Raw genomic sequence first — 26377 nt, 5'->3', positions numbered from 1 at the left:
GTGATGTAGTTGCAAGCAGTCTCCTTTGTGTTAACAAATGCAGAAAAGCTAATCAGATTTGGCGTTTTCTCCCAACTTGGCCTGGTCATGGTCCATATGTATACTGATGATGTACATTGCCTGGGATGCATTGCGCTCCAGCCTGACGTCGGTAGACGGGGACAAATACGGGAGCGGGCGCCGCCATCTCGTCAGCGGCTTAATCGGTTGTCTGAGCCCCCACTGAATATTCGGCCGAAGAGTAGCCAGACAACCGAGCATATAATTCAGCAGCTGGTGATGAGTTGCAAACATGTTTGCTTCTGTGTTTTTGTTGGAAACACTCTGACAAAGGGTATATAATAATTTTCAAAACCAGTAAGCGATACTGCAATAAGCAAAGGATTGTCTTGGCCCTTTTTTTTTTTAAAAAAAATGATTGTGTTGGAAGGTGCAGAGTGGGTCGTGTCGTGTTCTCCACTACTGTTTATTATTAGTCGAGGAACTAATAATGGGGCCTTTTCCAGGCTTCCAGCGAAAATTTTGATGAACGGAGCACGAGGTTTTCTAGGTACTACAAATTTTTTATGTTTAACTGGTTTTTGAAAACACGTTTAATTATTTGTCAAATTAGATAATATAATTATCTATTTTATTATGATTTATTTATTATTAAAAATAAAACATGGCTTATATTTTTGTGTATTTGTGTTGAAAAATTAAATATGATAAATTGTGAAACATGTGTCTAAAAGCTAACCATGTCAAAGCATAGCACCCAAATCTATTGTCTTTTGCTTATGCTTATAAGTTAAAATTTTAATTTTAAATTTAAGTTGATTTTGAGGCTTTCTAATCATAATTTATTTTGTAACTTTGACTTTTAGATTGTTATTGTTTCATTTATAAATTATTTCTATTTATAAATATGTCGTTTGGATTTTTTAAAAAAACAAAAGAGGACCCCTGTTAACCTAGTAGTACCAAAAACGCTGAGGAAGAAGTTTGACAGGCTTGGGTCCGTTTAGTTCTAATTTTTTTTTAAAAACATCGTTTTAAATCTTTGGACACCTAAATGAAGTATTAAACATAGATGAAAAAGAAAACTAAGTGCACAGCTAGAGGAGAAATCGTGAGATGAATCTTTTAAGTCTAATTAGTTCATGATTAGTCATAAGTATTACATTAACTCATATGTGCTAATGATATATTAATTAGGCTCAAAAGATTTATCTCGCGGTTTTCCATGCGAGCCATGAAATTCATTTTTTTATTTATATTCGAAAACTTTTTTCCACTTCCGCTCAATCTAACTGAGTGTTGGCAGGGGGGGCATGTACCCTAGATTCTTGCCCGGTTTCCCTCCCAATCTATCAATACCATGCTTTCAATTTCCGCCTTAAAAAGGCACACTTTCACTTTCGATGCAGTAACGTGATGTCGGCGTTGGCCCACCACAAGTCGATCCCGGCTTGGATAATCCTTTTCCCTTTTTTGCTTTTTCCGATTTGGAGAGCAGTATGATCACGAGCCTTTTGCAGAGTAGAGAACGCATCGGTTTCCAATTTCTCCTGCCGCTCTTCGCATGCGTATCGTCTCCGTGTGACCCATGAGCTTTGTATGCATTATCCTCGCCTCTGTCGCAGAAAAAGCACTGGTACATCTAGCTAACGATGGGTAACCGAGTGGCCGTTTCTCTAAACCTTTGTGTGCTCCGTTGCCTAATATCCACTTATCCTATGCACCACTGAGTTGCTGACTAGAGACAGCACTTGTACAACTAGCGGCGATATCTTTTCATTTATGCTTATAACTTAAAATTAAGTTTTGAACCTTAAATGTAGAGTGGATTTTGATTTTTTTTTTCCATCATATTTTACTTTTCAGTCTTAATTTTTAATTTTTAGATCGCTAAGAACACGTCTATAAAAATTTTATTTAAAATTTTTTGTATTTGCCTAACCGTTTGACTTTTTCCACAGTCATCCTAAGTAGGAAGAATGCGCTATACTTTTTAGACTTATTTGCAATGGAGGATTGCGTTGGTACCAAATATTTATGACACGAGAAAGCATTTTTTGGGTTATTGTTTGGCTAAGGGAAAATATCAAATGGCATATTTGCAAAAATAAATAATTTATGGATAAAAATTCTTAGCGATATAAAAGACAGGACTGAAAACACAGACTACTATAAGTAAAACCCAAAGTCTACTCTAAATTTAAGACTCAAAATTCAAATTTTGGCTTATAAGCATCAGTGGAAGTGAAAATATGGGGTGTTTTTATGTACAAATTTGATTTGCTTCTTTTCTAAAATTTATTTGCAATTTTTTAATATGGAATACTTGACAGGGTTAGTTACCTTAAGATAACGTTCTTTTCTCCTGAGATATTTGGATTTTATAAATTATCTAAAGTTGTGATAGCATATAAACGGTCGAATTAATTACTACTGTAAAATTAAAAGACAAAATTTGCTATAGGGCATCGAAAAAATGTGTAATTAGCTGGTGGACACCGTAAGATTACGAATTTGCTGCAGAGCACCACAAAAGTGTGGTAATTAGCTATAGGACACTCCGGCCAATTTTTTATTATTTTTAGAGTCAAAAATTCTAAAAATGACGAGACTACCCTTGGTGGCCAACCCGTTATGCGCCCTTATCGCTGTTGGGTTGCCACTGTCGCCGCCTGCTCACTTGCCCTGTAGGCTAGGGTTCAGGTGTGGTGCGGCGCCGAGACCAACTGTGTCTGGTTTGATTGGACCCAGTCGACATAACGGGTTAGCCGACGAGGGAAATCTCGTCATTTTTAGAATTTTTACTCTGAAAATAATAAAAAATTGGCCAAAGTGCTTTATAGTTAATTACCATACTTTTGTGGTGCCCTGTAGCAAATTCGTGATCTTACGGTGTCCACCGACTAATTACGTGTTTTTTATGCCCTTTAGCAAATTTTGTCAAATTAAAACTTGCTAGAGGAAGAGCAAATGAAGAAGTTTTATAAAGAATTCTTTAAAATAAATGATACCGTATACTTGAAAAATTGTACCAACGAAAATCCATAATCGATGATATAAAAAAAACATAGTGCCTAAGTATCACTGTCAGCAGATGATGACATGGCCATAGGTTGGATATTAGAATAAAAAAACCATCCCGCTATTATTGATAAAAGATAATATTATATAATTTAGATAGCTATTTAGTGATATAAATAATAAATTAATTTCTATAAATTTAAAAATCTACTTTAAAAATATGAGATAATAAACTTAACTATATAAACTTAAAAAAATATATACCGTTTAAGAATGTTAAAAAAAATTAGAAAACAATCATTGGACTTAAAAAACGCAACCTTTCTCCCTCCTTCGTACATTCTGCATCTTGCTCGGCCAGGTCTCACCGTCTCGGCATCCTAAGGAGGGAAGAGCTGCTTTGCAGCTTTGCTTGCTCGTCCAAAGGGAAGACGAGCTGAGGAGCGTGAGGCTGTGCCTGAGCACAAACCTGCGCATATCCCGGCTTCTCCCCAAGTCCACAAGCTGAAGCTCGAGCGAGTTGTAAGAATCCATGCATCCGTCCAACTCTCTCTCTCTCTCTCTCTCTCTCTTCATTTCCGACCTGGGTTAGATCTGAGTTTGCAGGGGATGCTGTCCTAGCTAGCTCAAAATCTGCGGCATTTGGGTTTAGACGCGATTTCTGATTCTGGTATCGCTTCCAGTCCGATGCTTTTCTCCTTCCTCTAGTCGATTCGGACCGATTTAGGTGCGTGCAAGAGGCAGAAGCTTACTTGTCGGGGTGATTTGAGGGTGGGCTCAGTTCTTGGAATAGATTTGGGCCTAGCCGCATCATGCAGTTATTATTCCCTGCCATCCCTTTACCCATTTGATTTTCTTTGTATGATTTAGGTTTATAAATGAGACAAAATATACCAATTTGGAAAGTATTTCTCAGGATAGGAACATGAGAGGCGAAAATAACTAATAATGTGACAAAATTGGTATAACACCCAACTATCCACATATCTTGAATTACTGTGAAGCAGCTTCATGCTGTTATTATTATTTTTTTGGCTAGTTGGCCACATTATTAAGCGAATATCTCGACTTGGAAATTGCATTACGAGTATATTGCATGCTGTGGAGAGCTATTTGCTAATTGCCTAATTTATGGAAACACTTGGAGACCTCACAGAATCTTTTGTTGTCTGTTCATCGTACGAATTCTTTTGTGCAATTCCATATGTGACCTAACGGAATTATCGGAATCTCATATCCTTCATTTATCTGTTTTAATGTATAAAACAGAGCAATTTATTTGCATTACTTGCATCAACTTTCTGTTGCACTGAAATTTGTTGGGTAACAACTTCATTATCTTTTACAGTACTAATGTCTGGATATGGGGAAATTCACATCTGATGGCAGCAACGAGCATACAGAGATCTACCTGTCATTGGGTTTGACAGTACCCCAGTCAAAGAAAAAAGATGCTGAATACCCCAAGGTTCTGTTGCTTCTAGCGACTTATCTTGATAGAGTGGTTCAGAAGAATGAAGATTTACTAGATTCAAATGAAATAAAGAATTCAAGCACTATTTTTCATGGTCAGAGGGCTCCAGATCTTAGTATTAAGCTTTATGCAGAGCGCATTTTCAAGTACTCAGAGTGCAGCCCATCTTGCTTTGTGTTGGCCCTTATCTACATGGAGAGATACCTGCAGCAGCCACATGTGTACATGACATCCCTTAGTGTTCATCGCTTGCTAATTACATCTGTGGTGGTTGCTGCCAAATTTACAGATGATGCGTAAGCCCCCCCCCCCCCCTACCATTCAGTTACATTATGTGTGAATCTGTTTTGCAGTATGTTCTATCATGGTCTAAGCCTTTGATTAGTCGTGGATATCGGAGAAATTTTATACACCTTACAGACACAAAATCATTTGGGGAGGGGCAGCCGGACAGACAAATATTTGACAAGTTATCCTAATTTTTCATGCGGTGGCAATGCATAAAAGTGAATAGTTTTTTAAAATGGTTAATATATCTTACATGTACATTTAAATTGCACCGCATGATTCTTCGCCGTATTGAAATCATCGATAATCGAATCTGTCATCACCTTCATTGCAATCTTTCTCTCTCTCAATAGAGTACCAAACAACCTCTTAAAAGTCAATCTTCCATACCAAACAATCTCTTGAAAATCAATCTTCTTTTTTGTTTCGTAGCCTAGTCTTAACAAGTTCCATTGCAGAAAATGCTTGCTCTGTAGCTACATTTGAAACCAGTAAAGTAAATAAACAAGACGAATCAACAAACAAATAAAAACATTTTTTATTGGGATGGGCCATGGCCCTTGCCCCCCACCCCCCAAAGTTCCGTCACTGCCTTACATTCCCTGGTGGTGATGCTAAGATATGCTCTATAGGTGTTTGTCAGCACAGAGTCGCATTACATAGCTTCCCAATAACTTTCTGAATACATTTCTTGTAGGTTTTTCAACAATGCATTCTATGCTAGAGTTGGGGGAATTAGCACAGTTGAGATGAATCGACTTGAGCTGGATTTGCTATTTAATCTGGATTTTAGACTGAAAGTGGATTTAGATACATTCGGAAGCTACTGCTTGCAGTTGGAAAAGGAAACAAGGGTTTTTGCACTAGAGAGACCTATTCAAGTTCATGGTGTCGATGGGGCTAAAGATTTGAGTCGTAACAGTAGCATTGACGAGTGTTGCAAGAGTGAGCTAATGCGGGGAAGATACAACAGTCAGGCTCTCCAAGGATGTATTTGACCAATCCTGCATCTTCACCAAGGGTTAGGACCACTAGGAAATTCTTTTGGAGTTTACAGTTGTGCTTCAGATTATGTCAAATTGATCTGGAGCTTTTTTGGTGATAGGACCTTTTCTTTTGCTTGTATTACTGTAATTCTTTTGAACCACGTTGTTTGAATATTCACCAGTTAATTGAAAGACAAGTGGTCTGAACATTATTCAATTTAGTGAAAACCGATACTGTAAGATCATGATTTATTGATCGTGTTGAATACAAGTAATACCTTGCAACACACATCTACATGGTGACAGGGGGTGATTGTTTAAGTGTTTCATAAAAAAAGCCAAATGACATGTTTACAAACGAAAAATAATCTATGAATAAAAATTTCATATATGTATTCTTAGCCATTTAAAAACTAAGGTTGGAAAATAAACTTTAGTGGAAAAACCTCAAAATAAACTCTAAATTTAAAGTTGAAAATTCAAAATTTGGCAAGAAACCTTCGTATGTTTTTTTTGGCACGAAACACATCATTTACGAACTTGATAAACATGCCCACAAAAATCCAAAATCTATAATGACCTTTGACGGGGAATAGCCCTTATCAAGCATAATAATTCTAATAAGAATAACACGGAGATGATAGCATGTTCCACAGAACAAGGGGTGTACCAACTGGATTACTGCAAAAGTCTGCAGCTGTAAAGAATCTATACAACATAAGAACATCAATCCTTTTTAATAAAGCTGATGAATGGGTACATCACTACAGCCCTTATCACAGACATTTTATCAACACAGCCATGAGAACAGATGGATGGCTTTCACCGAAATGAAAATCAACTGACTACATTCCAACTCTGCATCAATGTTTGAACATCCAAACAATTGCCGGTCATCACTTCTGGTCTGGAGAAAATACCTAGAGGACAGACTTCCTCCTGTTGGCGTTGAACACGCGCTGTGCGTTCCCTACTTTCGCCGCCATCATTTTCTCACGCAGAGCGGGATTGAAGATGCCTGCACCGGAGAGCAGGCCGCTTTTCACAGGAGCAGGTGAACCTAGGATTACTCTTTTCTGGACACTAAAGCATAGCTTGCTTGCATTTCCAGAAGCTGATGCTAGCCGCAGCTTCTGCTGTGGTGACGAGGCGTTATTCCTTGGCTGCCACATGCCCAGCCTCGTGGGGCTTCTGAACTTGCTGCTGCTGAACTCGAGGCTCCTGAATCTTCCATTTGTATCTGGGGTTGCATCAACCGGTGCATGTGCTGGAGCTGCCACAGGTGTTCCTGGAATCGAACTAAATGTTGCGATTGATCTCCTTGGCATTGGGAGATGGGACAATCGGGACATTGTTCTCTTCTCAGGAAGTATAGACAGCTGCTCTCTCTGGGATGGTAGTACCGCAAATGAGGATCGCCTCTTGGGCTGCAGAGGAATATGTCGAATCACAGGAGTCAGAGACACACGGCGTGCCTTGCCAACAGCCTTGCTAGTATCAGCCCCAGAGGATGATGCTTTGTTCATCATAGGAATGTTCTCTTTGTTTTGAATGGTGGGTGCTTTACTGAGCCTCAGTCTAAGAGGAGGAGCCGAAGGTGGCATGTGATTACCAATTCTGCCAAGAGGTGGTCGCTGCCTCACAGGTGCAAGTGGTGGCCTTGTGGATCTAGCTGTATCCCTAGCTGCCTTCTTCTGATTGGTTAATTCATTCTCTAGATCTCTAACCTGTAGAAAAGAAAAATGTCACACAGATTGAATACAAAAAAGCATGCACAAGGATCTAATCTCTGATGAATTAAGCGTGAGTGGTTATTCCTACTTACCCGCTGCTGATAAGTTTTTGCCGTCTGTTCAGCTTCCCTGATCTGTTCACAATGTTCGTTACACTAGAATTTAGTTCCATAAAATATGCAAGGGTATCCAAGAGAATTGCAATGAATCTAGACAAGATACCTTATCTTGAAGTGTCTTAAAGACATTCTCTCGAGAAGTATACTTGATCTGCATGAATTGCAAGCTTTCACTTAACTTTGCATTTTCCTTCTCCTCATGACGAAGTTTCTCTGTCTGTAATAAAATTTACAGTTAGTATCAGTTTGTCACATCATAATTCTTTAGTTCTTGAAGAATCAAATTACCAGCTGCTTGAGCTTAAAAGTTTCAGCTGGATCTGCTTGTTTACGAGCAGGGCCATGGTCTATAGCCCTAACTCTACTAGCAAAATTAAGTGAGCAGAGAGTCTCTCCATAATCTGCAGAGCTTGGACTTATCTGCACAAACATAAGTGTCTTGCAATCGCCGCCTGCAACAAGTCAACCATCACGAGTAATATATCTATTTGTTAATTTGATTTGATTGGACATTCCAGTACGCAAAAACAATCATCCACATACAAGTCAACGCACTTCTCCCATAATTACTAATTAGTACAAAAAAATTGAACTTACCTAGCGAGCTTTGGAGCAGATGAGTCAACTTGGAGTTCCTGTTTGATAGCAAAAAGAATAAAAAACAGTGATGAGACTGAGATGAAGCTCTCATAAAGTATCTAGACAAGATATATGTTGAATTCTATTAGACTAAATATTACTAACCGGTAAGGAATGTGTGCATTTTTTGAGGCAAGAGCAGAAATAACATCACCCAAAGAAGAGAGCGACTTGTTGATGAACTGTGACTCCTTTAGCCTCTCCCCTTCAACTTCCGTTTTGGCCACACGCTCACTACCTGCTAGGTCTACCAACCAGATGTGACTCCTACACCTTTGCCCTGTCACTAACTGCTCACTCCTAACGGTAACTCTAACCAAACTGCATACAGAATAGAACCACCAATACCATAATGTTTTAGAAGCACGTATTGAATTGAGAATGATCTATTGCTAATACTGAAAAACATGCGCATATCTTAATATATAAGCTAAATTAGTTTAAACGAATATTGTAAAAATAATGAACCACCACAAAAGAAAAACTCACCTATGAGAGCGGCTGCTTAGTTCATTAGCATTGGTTGCTCCAACTGATCTATTTTTAGCTCCAACTTTCAGTTTTTCCCAAACACCATCTATAGTATGTATTGGAGCTTCAATCAAACCAACCACCTCTTGTGTGCCTTCAGCACTTTGTTTTATCTCCAACCTTTGCATACAAGATGTTAGGTGAATACTATCAAATCGGGATTAAATGAATATTATCAAATAAAATGGGTGAAGGGAAATATACTTTTTTCCTGTTTGCTCAGAGCTTTCATCAAGAAGATCCCTGATTTTTTCATTATAGACTTCCATAATGCTCACAGCAAAATTGTATGCAACAGATGAACTTCTTTCTTCTGACAATCTAAAAAGTTCTTCCAATGCTCTATAGTTAACACCCCTATCCTCCGGAACCCCTTCCATGGTGTAGGTCTTCCCTGTTCCAGTTTGTCCATATGCAAAGATGCATACATTGAAACCATCCATGACAGACCTCACTACCGGCAAGCTCTCAGCAAATACAGTCTCTGAAGATAAAACATTGATCATAGAATATTAAGGAAACAGAACATGATTATTCATATCCTTCAACATATAATCATGTCTCAAAATGTACCGTGAAAAACAAAGAAAATGACTTCTGTTTAATCAAGCTATAATTGCAATATAACTAATTTGACACCATGTTAGTGTATCAATCTTCACACAGAGTATGTAATAGACTGTAAAAAATGCGACTTTCCATACCTTGGTCATCAGATGGCCCAAAAACATGGTCAAATTTAAAAACCTTCCTTTCTTTATCAGATGGAGCATACTGTAGCTCCGTCTCATGGGATGGATCGATCTCAACTATCGAAGAACACCCATTGGAGATCTCATCATGAGTCAGAGGGCGGCAGCGACAGAACACCCTGATGTTACCCCTCAGCTCGATGAGTTCATTGTACAACCGCCGCCGCTCTGCACACTCATCCGTGTACTTCTTCTTCAAGCCATCGTATCGAGGCACGCACTCCTCGGCGCACTTAGCCACCTGCTGCTTATACCTCTCCACCAGGCCGTTGTACCTCCCCCCTACAAACACGCATACCAATCATGCCCATGCAGAAAAGCTTCCATGAGCAAGGTATAGAGTATGCTCCATTGTGTAGATGTGTACCAAGAAAACGGAGAGCAGCGAGACGGTCAGGGGTGTCTATCTGTTCTAGCCGGGGAGACGGGATAAGGGAATCATCCATTTGATCTCCAAATTCCTGCAAGAATTAGAGCCGTTAAAGAGTAGAAATGAAGCACAGATTACAGAAAGTATAACCGATCTTTGAGTGAGAGCTAAGAAAAGTAGAATTTTCCTACCTCCAAGAAGCTACGAAGAGCATCCCCTTCACCTCCTGCAACCACTGCGATCCCCTCCTCCTCGCTGCCCGCCACCGGCTCCTCTCCTGACAATTTTGCCACCGTGAGTGAGACAGACCCAAAGCAAAATAGCCCCTACTGCTCGCCTGTACGCCACAGTTACCACGAATCAAACCTTTCGGCGGCGCCGCAGAAGCGGGCGACGGCGGCGGCGCGTGGTTGGGGCCGGCGCCTCCGCCGACGCAACCTGGGCTCGCGGGATCCGCACGCTCCACCTCCACGCGCTCAGCCCCTTCTTCCTCACCTGCCCAAAAAAAAAAAAGAATCCCCCTCCATGACGCACGAATCCACGAGAAGCCCCCCCAGCCGTCGCCTCGCCCACTCAACCACCACGAAGCACGCGTACCTAGAGGAGCAGCCGGCGCCGGGGAGGGCGGCGGCGTCGAGGATGCGGCCGGATCCGCGTCCATGGGCCGAGATCTGGAGCACGGGAGCGGAGGGGCCTCACGGCGCCGCCTCGAGGTGGGGGAATTTCGGGGTATTTGGCTGGGGAGCGGAGGAGGAGACGACGAGATGAGTTTGGGGGAGAAGGGGAGGGGAGGAGCGGATTCGATTTTTGAATTCGCGGAGACGACCGTTTGGGGGTGCAGCGCTACACGCAAGCTTGGTTTTTCTTTTTCTTTTTCTTTTCTCATTTTGACTTGCCACGTTTGCCGTTCGGAAGGGACGGCCGGATGGGCTGCCACGTCGTACTAGCCAGTGGCCTGATGAGATCGACGGCCTGGATCTGCGACGCGAGCCATCGGTCATAAGTATTTTTGACCATGAAGATGAAGAATATATTAATCAAAGTATTAAACTGTGACAATCAATATTTTCTTTCTTATAAGTGCTTAGTTAAAAAAACAAAAGTATAAGCATCACAAACTTATTCCAAATATAAAATGAATGGCTATTTTGTAATAAAGTTTAATCAAATCACATCTTAAATATCGAATATGTAGTGTTACGACGGGAGGGAGCTCTAAAAAAAGAAGATTAAATTCGAACGTCATCAACATCAAATGCAATGTGGTTTATATATTCTTTTAAAAAAACAAATAGAATGGACACATTTTTCGATATAATCTTTTTTAAGATATAGATATAATATGTAATAGTAGTAGTCTGGAATATGGATTGAAAATATAACCGGTTGAAGGATGTCACTAACACGTAATTCTTCCATTTCTTCCATGTTTATGCATAACATTTTGACTTTTAGACTTAACGTTTGATTGTTTGTCCTATATAAAATATGTATAAACATTCAAAAATATGCATTGTGCTTGAATTTTTAGGGATAAAATAAGTCACACCAAAATAAATGATTTTTACGAATGAGCAAATTTTATGGCCAAAAGTCAAAGTCATATTTAATTACGGAGGTATTATGAAAATAATATTTTTTTTGCTAAAAGACACACATATAAATTTGCCATGGCTGGCTGAAGGACACTCAACAGTTTGCTAGAGGACACAGTAGCTATTATTTATTATTTTCACCCAACTTAAGAGAGAAATCATGTTGAAATAACGAGTTTTCCCCTTGGACCAGTACTTGTTGCTCACTTTGGTATGGTACATTTGGGTTCGGAGTAGGCAACTCTCCCTTGATCCCCTCCAATATCCCAACTACATTGTGAGAAAAATTTAGATTTTCCAACTACATACTATTAAGTAAAATTATGTAATTTTCAAACTACACATTACACAACTCCCTATGTTCCATCACCCTAAATACATTGTAATAATGTTCATCTCTATTTTTGCTCTAACTCTATGTTCTCATCTTTTTAGAAGAAAATTTCTCGCGAATTGAGCTGAAAATAATATAATATTTGTGGAGAGTATGATACCAAGTACCACAATGGCTGCGTTCGGCGGTTGGTGGGGGTGGCTTAGTTATCTGTCGTGAAAAATATAATAATAGATTAGTACATGATTAATTAATTATTAAAAAATAAAATATATTAATATAATTTTTTAAAACAACTTTCCTATAGACATTTTTTTGCAAAAAAAATACATTGTTTAGTATTTGGAAAGATTGCACGCGAAAAATGAGGGGGTTTAGATAATTTAGCCCTAGGGGCGAACGCGGCCATGCATAGAAGTCATAAATGGCTATGACAGTAGATCGGATACATGAACCATAAGATAGACTAAAACTCAGGCAATACGTTGCCTTGTATCCTAAGGCAAGATATAGAATTCTAATCAAATAATATCACGTAAACATAAGAAAACTGAGGTCGTATTTGGAGGAAGGAGGCCTCTTAAGGGCATGAGAATATTCAACACCAATACACAATGGAATATATCTATCAAACAAGACTAGTGTATTAACTTATATCGATGGTTGGAACCAATGTAAGGCTATGTTTGTTTTAGCTTATAATTACTGTAATCTAGACTATAGAAATAATCTGAACCAAACTCTTAGATTATTTTGATAGCTTATTATAATCTAGAGCCTATATTATTGCAATATAATAAGCTCTTTTAAGGATGCTTTTTGCATATTACTAGACTAAAGACCCCCTTGTTCGTAAGTATTTTAAAATAATTACCATATTATAATTCATTATAAATTTCAACTTATAATAATCATGCTTATAATGATTTGACTCAATAGTCTAGATTAGTATAATACTAAGTGAAAACATGTTAAACATGGTCTGAATCTTTGCATTCCACATGCATCATGCTTCAGGTCTTGTGCGCCACCCTTGACATTTACTATAACGACAATATTGGTTGTGATGTCCTCCAAAAAATTACCAACTTCTTAGAGTGTACTTCAATTGTGGCATGTTTTTGCGATGCCGATCAGCAAACTACACAAATTTTGAGTGCTTTATAGTGGTTCCATTCTACACACTTTAGAACATACATTCTACACAAAACATCTACTAGCACTTACAGTTTCCCTACAATAATACAGAGTATTTATTTACAGTATAAACAATACATCTTGAACCATTTAACGGTGCTTTTAGAGTGGAAGTGGATCATATCCAGTCGACATAATCTGAAGATGATTTCGTTTCCTTTTTGGGCTTCTTGTACCTGTTATTCTCGAACATTGCTTTCGATAAGAGAGAATCCAGAACTGCTGCTTCAGAGAGGTCGTATGGAGTCATCAACACACTGGAGGTGTGAGAAAGATTAGCATAAGCGGCAAAAGGGCCTTGTTTAAATGGCTAAAGCTTTAGTATGACCTATTTTCGATTATACATTACTCAAACCTCTTTTTGTCCTATCATTGTAAATGACAGATGATAATAGACAAACTAAAAGTGAAACTAGGCAACGACTACAACGAGTATAAATGGTAAATGCTTCACAACTTTCCCATGACAATCGATATAGACACCTCAGTTCAGATCATAATATTTACCTAGCAAGAATTTCCTCCAAAATAATGCGTTGGCAAGGCGTGACATAGCATATACACTTTCTTGGGCATTGCCCGACAGCAAGTTGGACATTGTAATCATTATCATGACCTGAAATAAAGGTTAGATTAATTTCAAAGAAAGCAAGATAAGCAATATCCTTGTCCCTAGCATGGAAAAAAAAAAGGAGTTTATATACAAGAGAGCTTATGGATCTGCTGATCATAACTTGCCAGGAAACTAGCTATATACTAGGACAGCTCTCACTCAGTTAAGTGAAGTGGCAATGATCAGCATACCTTGAGATATTGCACGTGCTGTACCAGTGTCATCTGCAAATGCAAATGTATGAGGTGCCCTTTTAACACAAGAATATGGGCATCCTGCAAAAAATACAATGATTGTCTTTTTCAGATCTAGTTGCCAAAATATGTTATAACTCTGTCAAAAATTTTGAAATAAACAAAACATAATTGTTCTGAATATAAAAATAATAGTACTGTGTTATTAGAAAAATATAAAGCATTTTAATCCCTACTCCATCCATTCCAAAATATAAAGCATTTCTGACTACAAATATAGACACCCCTCCATCCAGAAGTGATAATATTTTGGAACGGAGGTAATTTCTGCCAATTGTAACACAAGAATATTAGCAAGCATCAGATCTCGTCCTTGACACCAAACATGGTCAATAAAAAGATATAACATAACATGAAACCAGCAAAATGAAACAGCATGAATGCATAAAGTACCGGTGCCAATGCAAAGAAGTTCGTTCACAAATATATCACAAACTTCACACTCAGGTTCATCAAATGGGTCAACATTGTTCCTGCGATAGTGTAATATATGAACGTATCAGTTGGTTTTTCTTGAAAATGTATGCAAGCAATAGTTTCATTGTATTTTTAGAGGCACCCATTGGGTCTCATGGAAAAGCCTTTAAAATTGCACCCGATTGCAGAGGTTGTATAAACACACCAGTTTCAGCAAGGCGTCACTTTAGAATCTAGGATGTGGACTAAGAGATCATCTGGTACAAAGCCCATAAAGTGTCAGACTAAGTTGCACATATTTAGAGCAGGTACAATACGATGACATAAGCATGCTATAAGAGTTGTCAAATTAGATTTCTGGTGAGTCAGAGAGAGGAGAGAGGAGTGAGGAGAGAAGCGGGCTCTAGATCTGTGGACAGCTGTAGCATGGGCTCCTAGGAGCTCTGTGAGAGAATGTGGTGGGCCAGACATTAATATTTTAACATGTATCTATAGCTAGTTATTGCATAATTTGACTATTGGATTGACTGTAGATGATGTGGCATTTTGTTAGAGCAAGTAGTTGACTATACTATGAACCTTGCTCTTACCCCTGGTGGCATCTCTAACTAGATAATAATCTTCTACACAAATAACTACCTTTCTTTAATGGTGGAGCAAAATAAAATTTAATATGGCAATAGATGTGCATAACACAATGCCAATGGGGAGAAATCATACTTAACCAACCCTCCAATATGTAGCGTTGTACCATCAGACAAACTGTTGTAGTCTAGTACTCCCTCCGTTTCACTATACCAATATAGTGAAACAGAGCGATCTATTCATCTCTCATAAATTACTCAGGCAATCCCACTACAAGTGTAGCATTCTCCTGCTCGTCTTTGACCAATCAATCTTCAAATGACATGTGTTCCATAATTCCACTAGATATGTAGTGTTCAATTATAAATAATGCCAGTATATCACTAATTATGGTTAGAAAAGTATGAGATCACCAAAATAAGCTTTAAGACTCAATTTATTATCCACATTGAAGTTTATATGGGAACCCGAAAGTTAATGTAGTTAGGGATACAAAAGCAGTGTATCTAGATAACGGCTAGTTTAATCAACATTGAATCATATGTTTAGCATTCAAGCAATGGAAGTATTTTCTACCTCTTGATCATCATTCCTTGGTTACCAGATAATATCTGCACATGAAACATAACAATGTAACTAATAGTGATCTATAAATAGAAATTTGGAGATAATATCTATCGGAAGAACAACATACAGAACTCATCCAGCTGTACACACATAAATTTCAAAGGCAACATTTTCAGAGACAACCAAGACCATGAACACTGTTGGTTACAAATTTTCTGTGATGTTACCTTTATCTGTTGATTTTATGCTAGCAACTCACAGGCAATTGCACAAAACACACACACACACACACACACACATCTAGTTAGTACAATTACCTCATAGGCCTCAAGAACTCTTCTCATTATTAAATCTGCATTCTTTGTGTCCTTGCAAACATCTGGATGAAATTCTTTTACCTGCAACACAAACTAACAAATGTCAAAACTGGTACAAGCATGTGAATACAATTGCTCTTGGACTCCTCGACTCCTCTCTCCACCTTGTTGTTGCCAGAGCAGGCCACCGGCATGCCATGTGGCTGCGAGGAGTTCCGGCTCCACGTCTATGGTGCGGCCTCTAGCCATGTAGCGGTGAAGTGTGGCGACCTAGGCAACGGTGCTTCCGATGGCTGGCTTGTCGGGGCGAGCAAGAGGCGGAGGCAGCGTACAGATCCAGTGAAGTCGCCACGATTGTGGCACGGACCTGGCGAGGACGTACAGTGGCTCACATATCCAGTCTCGTTTTTGCAGCGCGGATTTGGATGTCGCCGGCGGGCTTGCTCATTGCTGGTTGGCCACGCAACGATACTGGCGGTGGATGGGAGCAGTGTGGCATCGCCGGAGCTTGTAGGCGGCGGTGCATGCACTGTAGAGCAGCTCTGCCATGCTCTAGGAGCGGCGTCAAGGGCCAAGGCCGTAGCAGTGGTTGACAAAAGGTTCAGCGTTGGCCGTTCCACGGTTGCAGCGTGACGGTTGATTGTGGTGGTCGGCAGTGGCATGGTAGGGCCACTACGTGGCGCTCTACAAGCGGCGGGGAGTGAGGAGGTGGCGCCAGGGGAACAGTGATGACCAGTGGTGTCAGAACCTCGCGAAGCGTCGATTGATGGGGGTGGCCCGACAGTGCGGCTCAGCGGTGTCCGGATGTGCTGCAGTGGGGCCAGGGGTGGCAACAATGGATGGTGACACCCCCTGGTTGCCTGCCTTGGCGATGTGCTAGGCGCATAGACTAGCGTGGAGGTGGCGTTGGTGGATAGTGGTGGTCACAGACTCACCGCATGGCCGGTTGGCTCATGCCGCTCATCCATGTGCTAGGAACGGCTGCGAGCGAAGCAACGACGACGGGGATGTGGACTCAGTGACGGTGTGGTTTGGCGGTGCGATTGGAGCACCGGCGAACTCCCTAACAGCACCATGCGTCATGAAGATGCTGGTGAAGAGTTGGAAGATGAAGTAGCAACGACAGTCAAGCTTGGAGGTTAGGCTTAGATGAAGGTTGAAGCTTAGTCTTCTATCTTTTCTTTATGTGTTTCTTTTATGTTCCTCGGTGGTGAGGTTTAGATTCCAAGGCTGTGTATATCCTCCTGGATATAGAGGCTGGATTAATGAAAAATCCATTATCTAAATAACAAATGTCAACACTGGAGTTAGTGTTGCGATAGATCACCATGGAACCTGTAGCTTCCGGTTTAGGAAAACTACCATGCTTACACAGTTCTGCTCAATTTTACTTTTTTACCCAGGACATGACTTTGCACGAACGCAATTTTAAGATGTTGGAAATACTGTGTTTTATTTATATCGCAATTCATAAACTCTAAACTGATGGTGGGAACCTCCAAATTAAACCCCCTTCCTCCAAACAGTAATTCAAGAAGACGAATTTAGTGTTGTCGTATTCTATCGAGAGAGATGAACTAAGTTATTCGATGTGAATCATCATTTGGTTCACCAAAAACTAAACCTGCCAAGGCAGTCCTAAGCCCTAAGGAATGAGCATATGGTGGTGCGTAATAAGCTGCAAGCCTGCGAGGAAGACGGAGGGCAGGGAGCGGTACACTACCCGGGCGCGGAAGGCGGCCTTGAGCTCCGCGGCGGAGTAGGAGGCCGAGGCGTCGAGGCCGAGAATCTGGGATGGCGTGGCGAGCGGGTCGAGTATCCTGCTCGGGTCTCCGCCGCCGCCGTGGCCGTTGTGCGCCAAGACGGGCCGGAGTCGCCGCACCGCGCCACGCCGCGGCATAAGAGACGGCGATGGCGACGGCGCCCTCGCCCGGCCCAAGGGCATGCCATGGCTGCGCGGCGGGAAGGAGGAGGCGGAGGCGGAGGGCACCCGGGCTGCCATGCGCGCGCGCGCGCGAGGCGCGACCGGCGACACGTGCTCGGGCGGCTGCCTGTGTTGTGCTTTGCCGCTCGGTGTGTGTGTTCGTGTGGTGGGGAAAAACTGACTCTGTATTGACGATTCGAATTTTCAGATTTTTAATTTTATTTATTAAATAATTTACAAAATTGTTTTTTATTTAAAAAAATCACATATCTAACTTCCCATCGCCCTCTCCGGAAAGCCCGATGGCGCGGCGGACGGTAGTGAACGTGATTACGTGAATTTTTTGTGTTTGGCTCCTTGCCACCCTTACAGACGGTGGCAAGAGGTTTTATACAAAAATGTAAAATTGTCGCTCGCGTCAGAGAATTTTTCGATAAAATCATGGTTGATTCATATATGTATAACGTATGTAATTTTTTAATCACAAGTATACCTTGGCTTAGTGGTGAGTGTCTCTCTCTTCTATCCAAGAGACCAGGAATCGAGTAGCGATAACCACTAAGCTAATAAATATATGTCAGGCGTGTACGAGAAATTTTATATAAAACCCCTTGTTGTTGTCAAGGACCAAACATAAAAATTCACCCCAGCGCCACCATTACGTTCACTGCCGTCCGCGCATGGTGTGCCACATATGCTTTCTGTCCCCATAGAGTGTGGCAGAAGATTAGATCTATGATTTTCTGAAATGAAAAATCAATCTCATGAATTATTTAATAAATAAAATTAAAAATCCAAAAAATTCAAACGATTCGGCACGAATCCCATTGGGCCGCCGTGTCGTGCCGATGGCACACGGGCCAGGGGCCCACGGCCCGTGGCAGCCGCAGCTCAACGGCGACGGCGACGGCGACTCCGCGGGAGAGAAACCACCGACGTGGCGGCACCGCCGGATTTTTTCCAAAAAAAAAAAGGAAAAAGAAGAAAAATTCCAATCCTATCGAAGCGGCCGGCCGCGCAACGGGACAACGGCGGCAGTGCCGCCACCGCCGCCGCCGGCGCCATGCCCCACTGCCTCTCCCTCCTACTCACGCCCAGCCGCGCGCTCTCCTCCCCGCCCTCTCGCCTCGCCCCAGCGTGCCCGCTTCTTCGCGGGCACCACCACTGCCACCTCATCGTCCGCACGGTGAAGCGGCAGGCCCCCTCGCCTCGCCTTCTCCATGCCGCCAGGGCTTCCGCATCGTCGGCCGCGTCCCCTGTAGGGCCTGTGGGCGAGGGTGGCGCGGTGGGGGGTACGGGTAGGGGTAGGGTCGGGTACCGGAACAGGTTCCTGGACCTGGCGCGGCTGGGGGCGGTGGCGGAGAGCGCCGCGGAGGCGTTCTTCCGCAGCGAGATTCGCCGGCGGCTGGCCGTCACGGCCGTCCTCATCCTGTTCAGCCGCGTCGGCTACTTCGTCCCGCTCCCTGGGTTCGACCGACGGCTCATCCCCGACTCTTACCTCAGCTTTGCGCCCCTTCCTGCAGGTCTATTCACTTTAATCCTCCGGAATATTCATTCGTGTTAGCTGCAATGTATGGAAGTGCTCAGTCATTTGATCATTTTGATATCTTTGGTGAACTGTTTGAAGAATGTGCGGTGCTCTTTCGGATGTGCAGATGACCTCGGTGATTTTTCTTCTGAATTGAAGCTGTCATTTTTTCAGCTCGGGATCAGTCATCAGATTTCAGCATCTATTGTCATGCAGGTTTGATAAATTTATCCTTTGTTCGGTCCCGCCTTTTTTTTTTCCAATGGAGATGCATGTCTCTGAATAAGTTCTTTTATTCTAGTGTTTGTTCGTGTATTCGTGTATGGTCTTAAGAGCGCGTTTTGCATCTGTTGCTTATAACGTCCTAATAAGGTTTTTTCTCAATATTTTTTGATGATAACAAACTGTGATTTTTAGGTTCTTTGTCATGTTCTTCCATCACTTGAAAAAATCCGGAAGGAAGGATTAGATGGACATGAGAAGATCAAAGGCTATATGTGAGTCCAGTTCTATTTCTTGAACCAGATTATTTGAAAAGGGGACATTTTTCTCAGCATTGCTATTTTGATGCTCTAGTTGGTGGTTGTCGCTGGGTTTTGCACTTGTGGCGGCTTTTACAGTGTCATGCTATTCACTGCAGTATTCTATATATGCTGCAAGTTACAGGTTTGTTGTATGTTAGCTCTATATGGAGAAAAAGCCTTTACTAATAATAATTTGTTTGGACTGGAAGGATGCTCGTCAGTATTTGTTTGCCTCTACTTATTTGTTTTAATGTTTCAGGGTTAAGCATGTGATGATAACAAGCCTTTATCTTGTTATTGGCGCGATGACAATGACATGGATATGTGACACTATATCGGAATCTGGATTTGGTAATACCCTATCTCATGTATATCAGAATCTGGATTTGGTATCCTGGCACCACCTTTGCATGCTTTGATTGTATTGTGTTAAATTCTTATTCGCTATGGCATATTATGTCATAATGTCATATCCAAGCTTTAGACTAACCTAAGCTGTTGGACATGAAAACATGCATGCTGGCATGATTTCATTACTATATTAGAATTTATCTCTGTGATTGTGTTTCATGTAAATGATCTTGTAAGGTAGAAGCATAAAATGGTGGTGGTTATTCATTTAGTGTATATTTTCTTGTACTTATTTGCATTTTTTTTTGCTTATTGTGTCTTTTATGTCTTTGCATCCAGGACATGGCTCTTCCTTGATTATCTGTATGGGAATATTGACTGGTTATACAGACACACTCCATAAGATGTTAACTCAATTTTCAGGTAATCTTTCATGACATATACTTTGCAACTTTTCAACTGCTAAGTTTTACTCATTTGAGTTGGATGGGACCAGGAAATTCTAACGATAATGATGTGTATATACTGAATTTAGTATCCTTACATTTTCTTATATCTCTTTGTGGAAGTTCTGTGAGAGGTGGAGTATTTCTTCAAGGCATTTTTCCAAACCTAGCAGTATCATCTATGAAGATATTATCCTTTTGATATTTTTTATCTGCCTGTTTGATACCACACTTTGTATTACCAGCCAAAATTCATTGTTGGATTTAACTCCCTTGATGGGTTAAATTTCATTACAGTTTGGCATATGTTGCTGAATAAATAAGAAGCATTATGCTACTGCAAATTTGGCCAACCTAGATATGCCACTCAAAATTTGCAAACCCTGGATGTGCTGCTATTGTACAAGTACAATAATTTACCCGTTTATTTGATTGTTTGCCAAATTCCATCATATCAAACCGTGTCCAGGCTGCGCAAAGACCATTCTACCCATTCTCTATTATTTTTCTCTCTTTTTTATTGCACTTCTCCATAGCTGAATGGAGAGAACGACCTCATATGCTATCTAATGGCTAGTTTGGAGATATGTTAGCCATTAATCAGAAATTAAAAATGAGAGAAGAGGAGTAAAATGGTCTTTGAGCTGCTTGTTCATGGTTGACCAATGGAATTTGATCAACAAGGGCAGAAAAGGGTAAGGTTTGATACAGGAGAGCATATTTGGAATCGGCCAATTTTCAATGGCATATCTAGAACCAGACATATAACGCCCCCATCTTTTCGCTTATACTTATGCTTATAAGCCAAAATTTGGATTTTAGTAACATAAATTTGGAGTTGATTTTAGCATTTGTTTTCATTGCAGTATATTTTTCAGCCTTTAGAGCATCTCCAAGAGAATGCTAATATTTTGATTTCCAAAAGTTTGTATTGGGTTCATCTAAAAAAATATATTAGGCATAAAAATTATGCCCTCCTTCAATAGAAATCTAAAAATGAATAACTTGTATTAGGAACAAGTATTCTTGCCCCAAATTTAGGACACAAGTGAGTTAAGTTTAGGCATGTGTAAATATTAGGAATGTCTTTAGAAACCTGTTGGAGATATATTTTCTTGCTCAATTCCCAAATTTTAGTTTTAGGGATCAATTTTAGACATCTCTTGGAGATGCTCTTAGTCTTAGGTCACTAAGAACACACATATAAAAGTTTTACCACAAATTATTTTTAATCGTTAATAAGCGGGTTTGCTTATGCTTAATTTCAGCGGAACAATGAGGCTGAATTATCCTGTTTTATATTCTATTAATTAATTACAGGTGGTGAAATCTAGTTATTTTGCACTTAAAAATCTTGGATGGTTGTGTCTATTATAACCTCGTTGCAGTAGCATTATCTTAACTAGAGCCACCAGCTAGTCTACCAGAGCTTCATTTTTCTAGCTAAGCCTAGCATTCGTGCACCCTCTTAACACTTGTTTGCATGACCATTTGGGCACTAGCCCAGTTATGAAGATATAATGTTGATAGTTTTGTTGCCAGTAACGTGTATATATGAACTAAAACTAAGTCTGAACACTTCACCAATTTGTACAATGCAATAACTTGTTTACCGAGATGGATCAGATAAACATTGAGAGGAAAGAGACCAAAAATGTAACTCCTAATTTTATTCGGGTCATATACTGTATCTGCCCAGACAGCTGATATGCTGAGAGTTCTAGTGTTATTTTTATTGTATTTGATATGCCTTTTGAAACAGGAAATTGGTACAGCTGTTGGCCCTACATCTTGGTGATAGTTGGAACTTTTATTTTGGTTACCATGGGAGCAGTGCTGGTGACCGAAGGGTGTAGGAAGATAAAGCTTCAGTACTATGGATTTAAATTGGCTTCTGGTGCAAGGTAGTGATAAAATCTACTCTACATTCATTTTTATTACCATGCACTTTTGAATGCTGTTATCTGCATGGAGCACATATACATTATCCAAACAAGCTACACACACCTCCAATGCAGGATGCTTGGTGAGGTGCTTGACAACATAATTAAGCTAAGCACTATACTTAGCTTAAGTATAGTGCTTAGCTTAATTATGTTGTCAATCACCTCACCAAGCACCCTGCATTGGAGGTGCCAAGAACCTTTCATGTTGACCAAAGGCCCAAACTGAATATAAATTATCACATTAACTACAAACCTTTTGTTTGAAATATCTTTTTACGTCATTTGAAAACTCAGTATACTTTGTTATACACTGTTTAAGTTCTAATTCCTAAACAATTTAACCACACCCTTCACTGATATTTTTAGCTGCACCTGCCATGGCTATATGGCAGAATGATATGGCTGGGTGTGGATTGGCGCAAAGGCTGCTCCATCATCAACTATTTGTTCTAATTACAAGGCTTTTTGGTTTCAGTCCTTTTGCTTCTCTTATAATTAACCATTTTTTTGTAGGAATGATGGCTCCCCAGTTACAGAGGTAGAGCCATATATCCCTTTTAACATAAATCCAACTGGGATGCAGCCTTTGCTTACCACCTCATACTTATTAGCATTTCCAAGCATTATGGCCAGGTAATTCATTATGTTTATTTTTTGGGTGTATTTAGATTGTATTTTCCATTCTGATGTGGAATTTCTCCAGCATTTTTGGTACGCCATTTTGGGAAAGCTTGAAGGAAACATTTAATCCAAGGACTTCAGTTGGTAGTGGTCCTTGGGTTTATTATTTGACATATGCATTTCTTGTCTTCGTCTTCAATATTTTTGACATTGTAAGTTATTTTCTCGTCTTAATGACTGTCTAACTATTATATTAGTCAGGATACACTCATTATACCAATATTCCTGCTATTATTTTGTGGTGATGCTCTTGTAGTTGCTTGTGACTTTTATAATCTAACGAGTTCAGTTTTTCTCCCTGGGGAACTCACTTTGTTTGCACACGCCTTATTAAAATTTAGCTTAATCTACAAATTATTCTCTGCAGGCAAACTTACCAAAAGAGATATCTGACTATCTGAATAAAATGAGTGCCAGAGTACCGAAGATAAAGCCTGGAAGAGCAACAGTAGAGTATCTTACAAAAATACAAACATCTACACGTTTCTGGGGTGGGTGGTCTTCATGGAAACTTGTAGCATGGACAAAAGTTTCCTCCATTTCATCTTTATGCTTTTTCTCATTTTTTAAGTATTTTTCCTTGTATTCCAGGGGGTATCCTGCTGAGCTTGTTGGCGACTTCCTCTTTATTACTTGACCGGTATCTAAGGCAGATAAATGAGGGATTTTCTATAGGTTTCACATCGGTGTTGATTATTGTGAGTGCATTTTCTTCGTTATTGTTTGTTACCATGAAAAAGATTGATGTTGAATTATATTTTCATGGTGCTATTTTTTCAAGAACTGGCCTATTTAGATGTGCCTTAATCTAAAGTTCTAAATGTATTTAAACTTGGTCAAGTAATTAGGGGTTTTAGTTGATTATGCACACTTCCAATGTTGACCTTCTGTATCTTGTTTTTTCAATATTTCTGCCTTTTGATCTTCTTAAATATTGGTTAAATCCAAATGCTTTATAAGATAATTTAGAGCTTTAGACCTTCCTCTCGGTCAAACTAAGTCCTTCTACTCTCCTAGCAGTCCCCACTCCCCACAGTCCATTCATACTCCCCCACAGGCCCACACCCATCAAAAAACCCATTAGAATCTATTGTTTTATGTACAGAGGAAAGCTGGGTGATTTTGAGTTTTTGAGAGATGAATATTGTGTAATTAAATAAAGGCAATTGTGTTCTTGCCCCTACTTTCAGATGCACTTGTGATTTTGCCCCTATTTTTTAGGGTTTGTATGTTTATGCAGTCTAGATATTATTGCAAGTTATTCCATAATGCAGAGTCCACTATGCAAAGTTTTAAATCTAGGTAACATATTTAGAAACTAAAATACACACAATTTTTTTTGGTTGAAAAGAAAAAAGAACACCTGAAGATTTTGTTTCCTTGAATGAAAAGCTTCCAGCCTAGTGCAGCAAGGGATCATGCAGTATAGGGATCATTTCCAGCTGTAGACATATTAGCAGTGAATTTGGAAATCCGCTAGTTCTTTGCAATTGAATAATTAATGTACTTACCTGCCTATTGGTAGTTAATGATGTGGAAAGTTCAAAGTTTATGTTGATTTCCATTTCCATTGCATTTTCTTTATACTATTATTTATGTTCAAAATAAAAATGGATATGGACTACAAAAAAGTTGTATTAGTACATCTTATTTTCTACTGCTGCATTAGGTGTTCTGGCCCTTCTCTAGTTTCATTTACTTTTGGACATTAAATAGTACTCCCTCCGTTCCATAATATAGCTATCTAGGACTACGATTAGACATCACCTAGTGCTACGGATGGAGTATTTTTTTTCTTTGATTAAGATGAATGCTACTTGGATAATGAAATTATATGAAAATGATTGTTCAGGTGGGCTCAATTATTGAGCTGAGAAGGTCTTATCAAGCATACAATGTGATGCCAGCACTAAGCAAAGTTCTAAGGAGATATGGTGCCTGAGCTTATGTAGGCACATATTTGGATATGATGGTATCATCCACCAGGTACTTATTATTATTACTTTGTTGCTAATTTTTGTTAATATTTAAGCTAAGCCTGGCTTCTTTTCTTTGTTCTAGAAGAAGAGTGCCATTTCTTACAGCCGTCTTGATGCCGTGACCTTGGTTATTTTCAACTTGCATTGAAGTGCGGTAAGGAGAGTTCTATAGCCCAGACTGTTGTCGTGCTTGTTTTGGGATGAGATTAATATGGTTTGACACCGATCTTATGTGGCATAAACTGGAACTGAAGAACCAAGGGGATATTCTGCTACTCGTAATACAGCAAATATGAAGGACGGTGACCTACGAGTAACTGTGTTATTGTCGTCTAGGCACTTTTGGGATGGCTGACGGCTTGATCCAATCTGAACGGAGTAATTTGGATCCGATGTTAACCAGCCGTATAACTGTCTGAAGATCACACTTCCAAATTGCTAGCTGGAAGTTGGATTTTATCTGCACAACGCGTGATGCATGGTGCGGTCAGAACCTCCGAAAAGGCATTTCGTTTCGACTCTGAAGTCTGCATTATTGTTGGTTTTTGGTTGATTGTTGGAACGATTGTCAGAGATGGCTGGTTGACTACCTGGACTTGACCATGTAGCATAGTGAAGAACAGCTATTGGGCATCTCATTACCAGTATACCCCTGTAGGTTTATGCTTTTGTAAATACATATGGCTTAACAGTAGAACTTCACTTCTGACTTCTTTTTTTATACAAAAGATTAGAAAAAAAAGCAACTTCATTGTAGGCTATTCTGTTCACTTTATAACAAAGCAACTTCATATTTACAAAAATAAAAAAAAACATATTTTATTGGCAAAGACTTATTGAACAAACAGACTTATTGGCAAGTTTTGTCACGAGAATTTGAGATTTTCTGGATTATTCGATTTTGTAATAGCTATTTAATAAATAGCTAAAATTAACTAATACAGTACAGAGCCATAAAGTTAATGTTTTAAAAGGTCAAATAAAAAATTTTGAATTATTTTCTATGAAACGTATTTATTAGGAACTTGAAAGGCGGGACAACAAAAATCCAAAATCAGAGAAGAATATTAGCCTCATGCTTAATAGTCAAAAATTAAAATTTCAACCTTGAATTTAGAGTTGATTTTAGGATTTTTTTATTATAAGTTATTTTTCAGACTTTGTTTTTAAATTGATAAGAACATGATATAAAAGTTTTATTCATAG

The 26377-nt window shown here is 39.8% G+C and overlaps 4 protein-coding genes across 7 annotated transcripts; 2 read left to right on the top strand and 2 right to left on the bottom strand.

The window, feature by feature from the left end:
- Positions 1 to 3374: 3374 nt before the first annotated feature.
- LOC102718834 (cyclin-P3-1) lies at positions 3375 to 6046 on the top strand. Its single transcript, XM_006654304.3, has 3 exons — positions 3375 to 3543; positions 4370 to 4791; positions 5481 to 6046. Exons 2-3 carry the CDS (start codon positions 4385 to 4387, stop codon positions 5779 to 5781), a joined length of 708 nt encoding a protein of 235 aa, XP_006654367.1. The 5' UTR covers positions 3375 to 3543; positions 4370 to 4384; the 3' UTR covers positions 5782 to 6046.
- Positions 6047 to 6330: 284 nt separating this feature from the next.
- On the bottom strand, positions 6331 to 10914 carry LOC102718550 (kinesin-like protein KIN-14J). The gene is given in 14 exon segments (XM_006654303.3): positions 6331 to 7496; positions 7595 to 7636; positions 7725 to 7838; positions 7910 to 8073; positions 8219 to 8256; positions 8366 to 8581; positions 8750 to 8911; positions 8996 to 9275; positions 9496 to 9825; positions 9911 to 10004; positions 10105 to 10190; positions 10280 to 10408; positions 10511 to 10734; positions 10736 to 10914. Coding segments are annotated over 14 exon segments (2865 nt in total). The 3' UTR covers positions 6331 to 6689.
- Positions 10915 to 12903: 1989 nt separating this feature from the next.
- LOC102708061 lies at positions 12904 to 17862 on the bottom strand. Its single transcript, XM_006655231.3, has 7 exons — positions 17516 to 17862; positions 15793 to 15873; positions 15485 to 15519; positions 14300 to 14379; positions 13844 to 13927; positions 13547 to 13655; positions 12904 to 13296 (listed from the first exon to the last, which is right to left on the bottom strand). The coding sequence occupies exons 1-7, from the start codon at positions 17792 to 17794 to the stop codon at positions 13158 to 13160; spliced, it is 807 nt and encodes a 268-aa protein (XP_006655294.1). The 5' UTR covers positions 17795 to 17862; the 3' UTR covers positions 12904 to 13157.
- An 801-nt stretch (positions 17863 to 18663) lies between these two features.
- LOC102718084 (preprotein translocase subunit SCY2, chloroplastic) lies at positions 18664 to 25995 on the top strand. 4 transcript variants are annotated; one of them, XR_001550229.2, is made up of 14 exons: positions 18664 to 19239; positions 19372 to 19460; positions 19662 to 19741; positions 19821 to 19910; positions 20028 to 20119; positions 20459 to 20542; positions 22328 to 22469; positions 23025 to 23144; positions 23215 to 23344; positions 23560 to 23683; positions 23784 to 23890; positions 25045 to 25178; positions 25254 to 25325; positions 25426 to 25995. XR_001550229.2 is itself a non-coding variant. In XM_006654302.3 (13 exons), exons 1-12 carry the CDS (start codon positions 18780 to 18782, stop codon positions 25132 to 25134), a joined length of 1608 nt encoding a protein of 535 aa, XP_006654365.2. In that variant the 5' UTR covers positions 18664 to 18779; the 3' UTR covers positions 25135 to 25178; positions 25257 to 25995. The 4 variants fall into 4 exon arrangements, 3 of the variants coding, with proteins under 3 accessions (XP_006654365.2, XP_006654364.2, XP_015692769.2); XM_006654302.3 differs by having other exon boundaries at positions 25257 to 25995; XM_006654301.3 differs by having other exon boundaries at positions 25254 to 25995.
- Positions 25996 to 26377: the final 382 nt, after the last annotated feature.

Source organism: Oryza brachyantha, chromosome 5, assembly GCF_000231095.2.
Source record: "Oryza brachyantha chromosome 5, ObraRS2, whole genome shotgun sequence".
In the NCBI taxonomy this organism is placed as follows: domain Eukaryota; kingdom Viridiplantae; phylum Streptophyta; class Magnoliopsida; order Poales; family Poaceae; genus Oryza; species Oryza brachyantha.
Note: the sequence above shows the minus strand (reverse complement) of the source record. Positions and strands in the feature narration are given on the sequence as shown.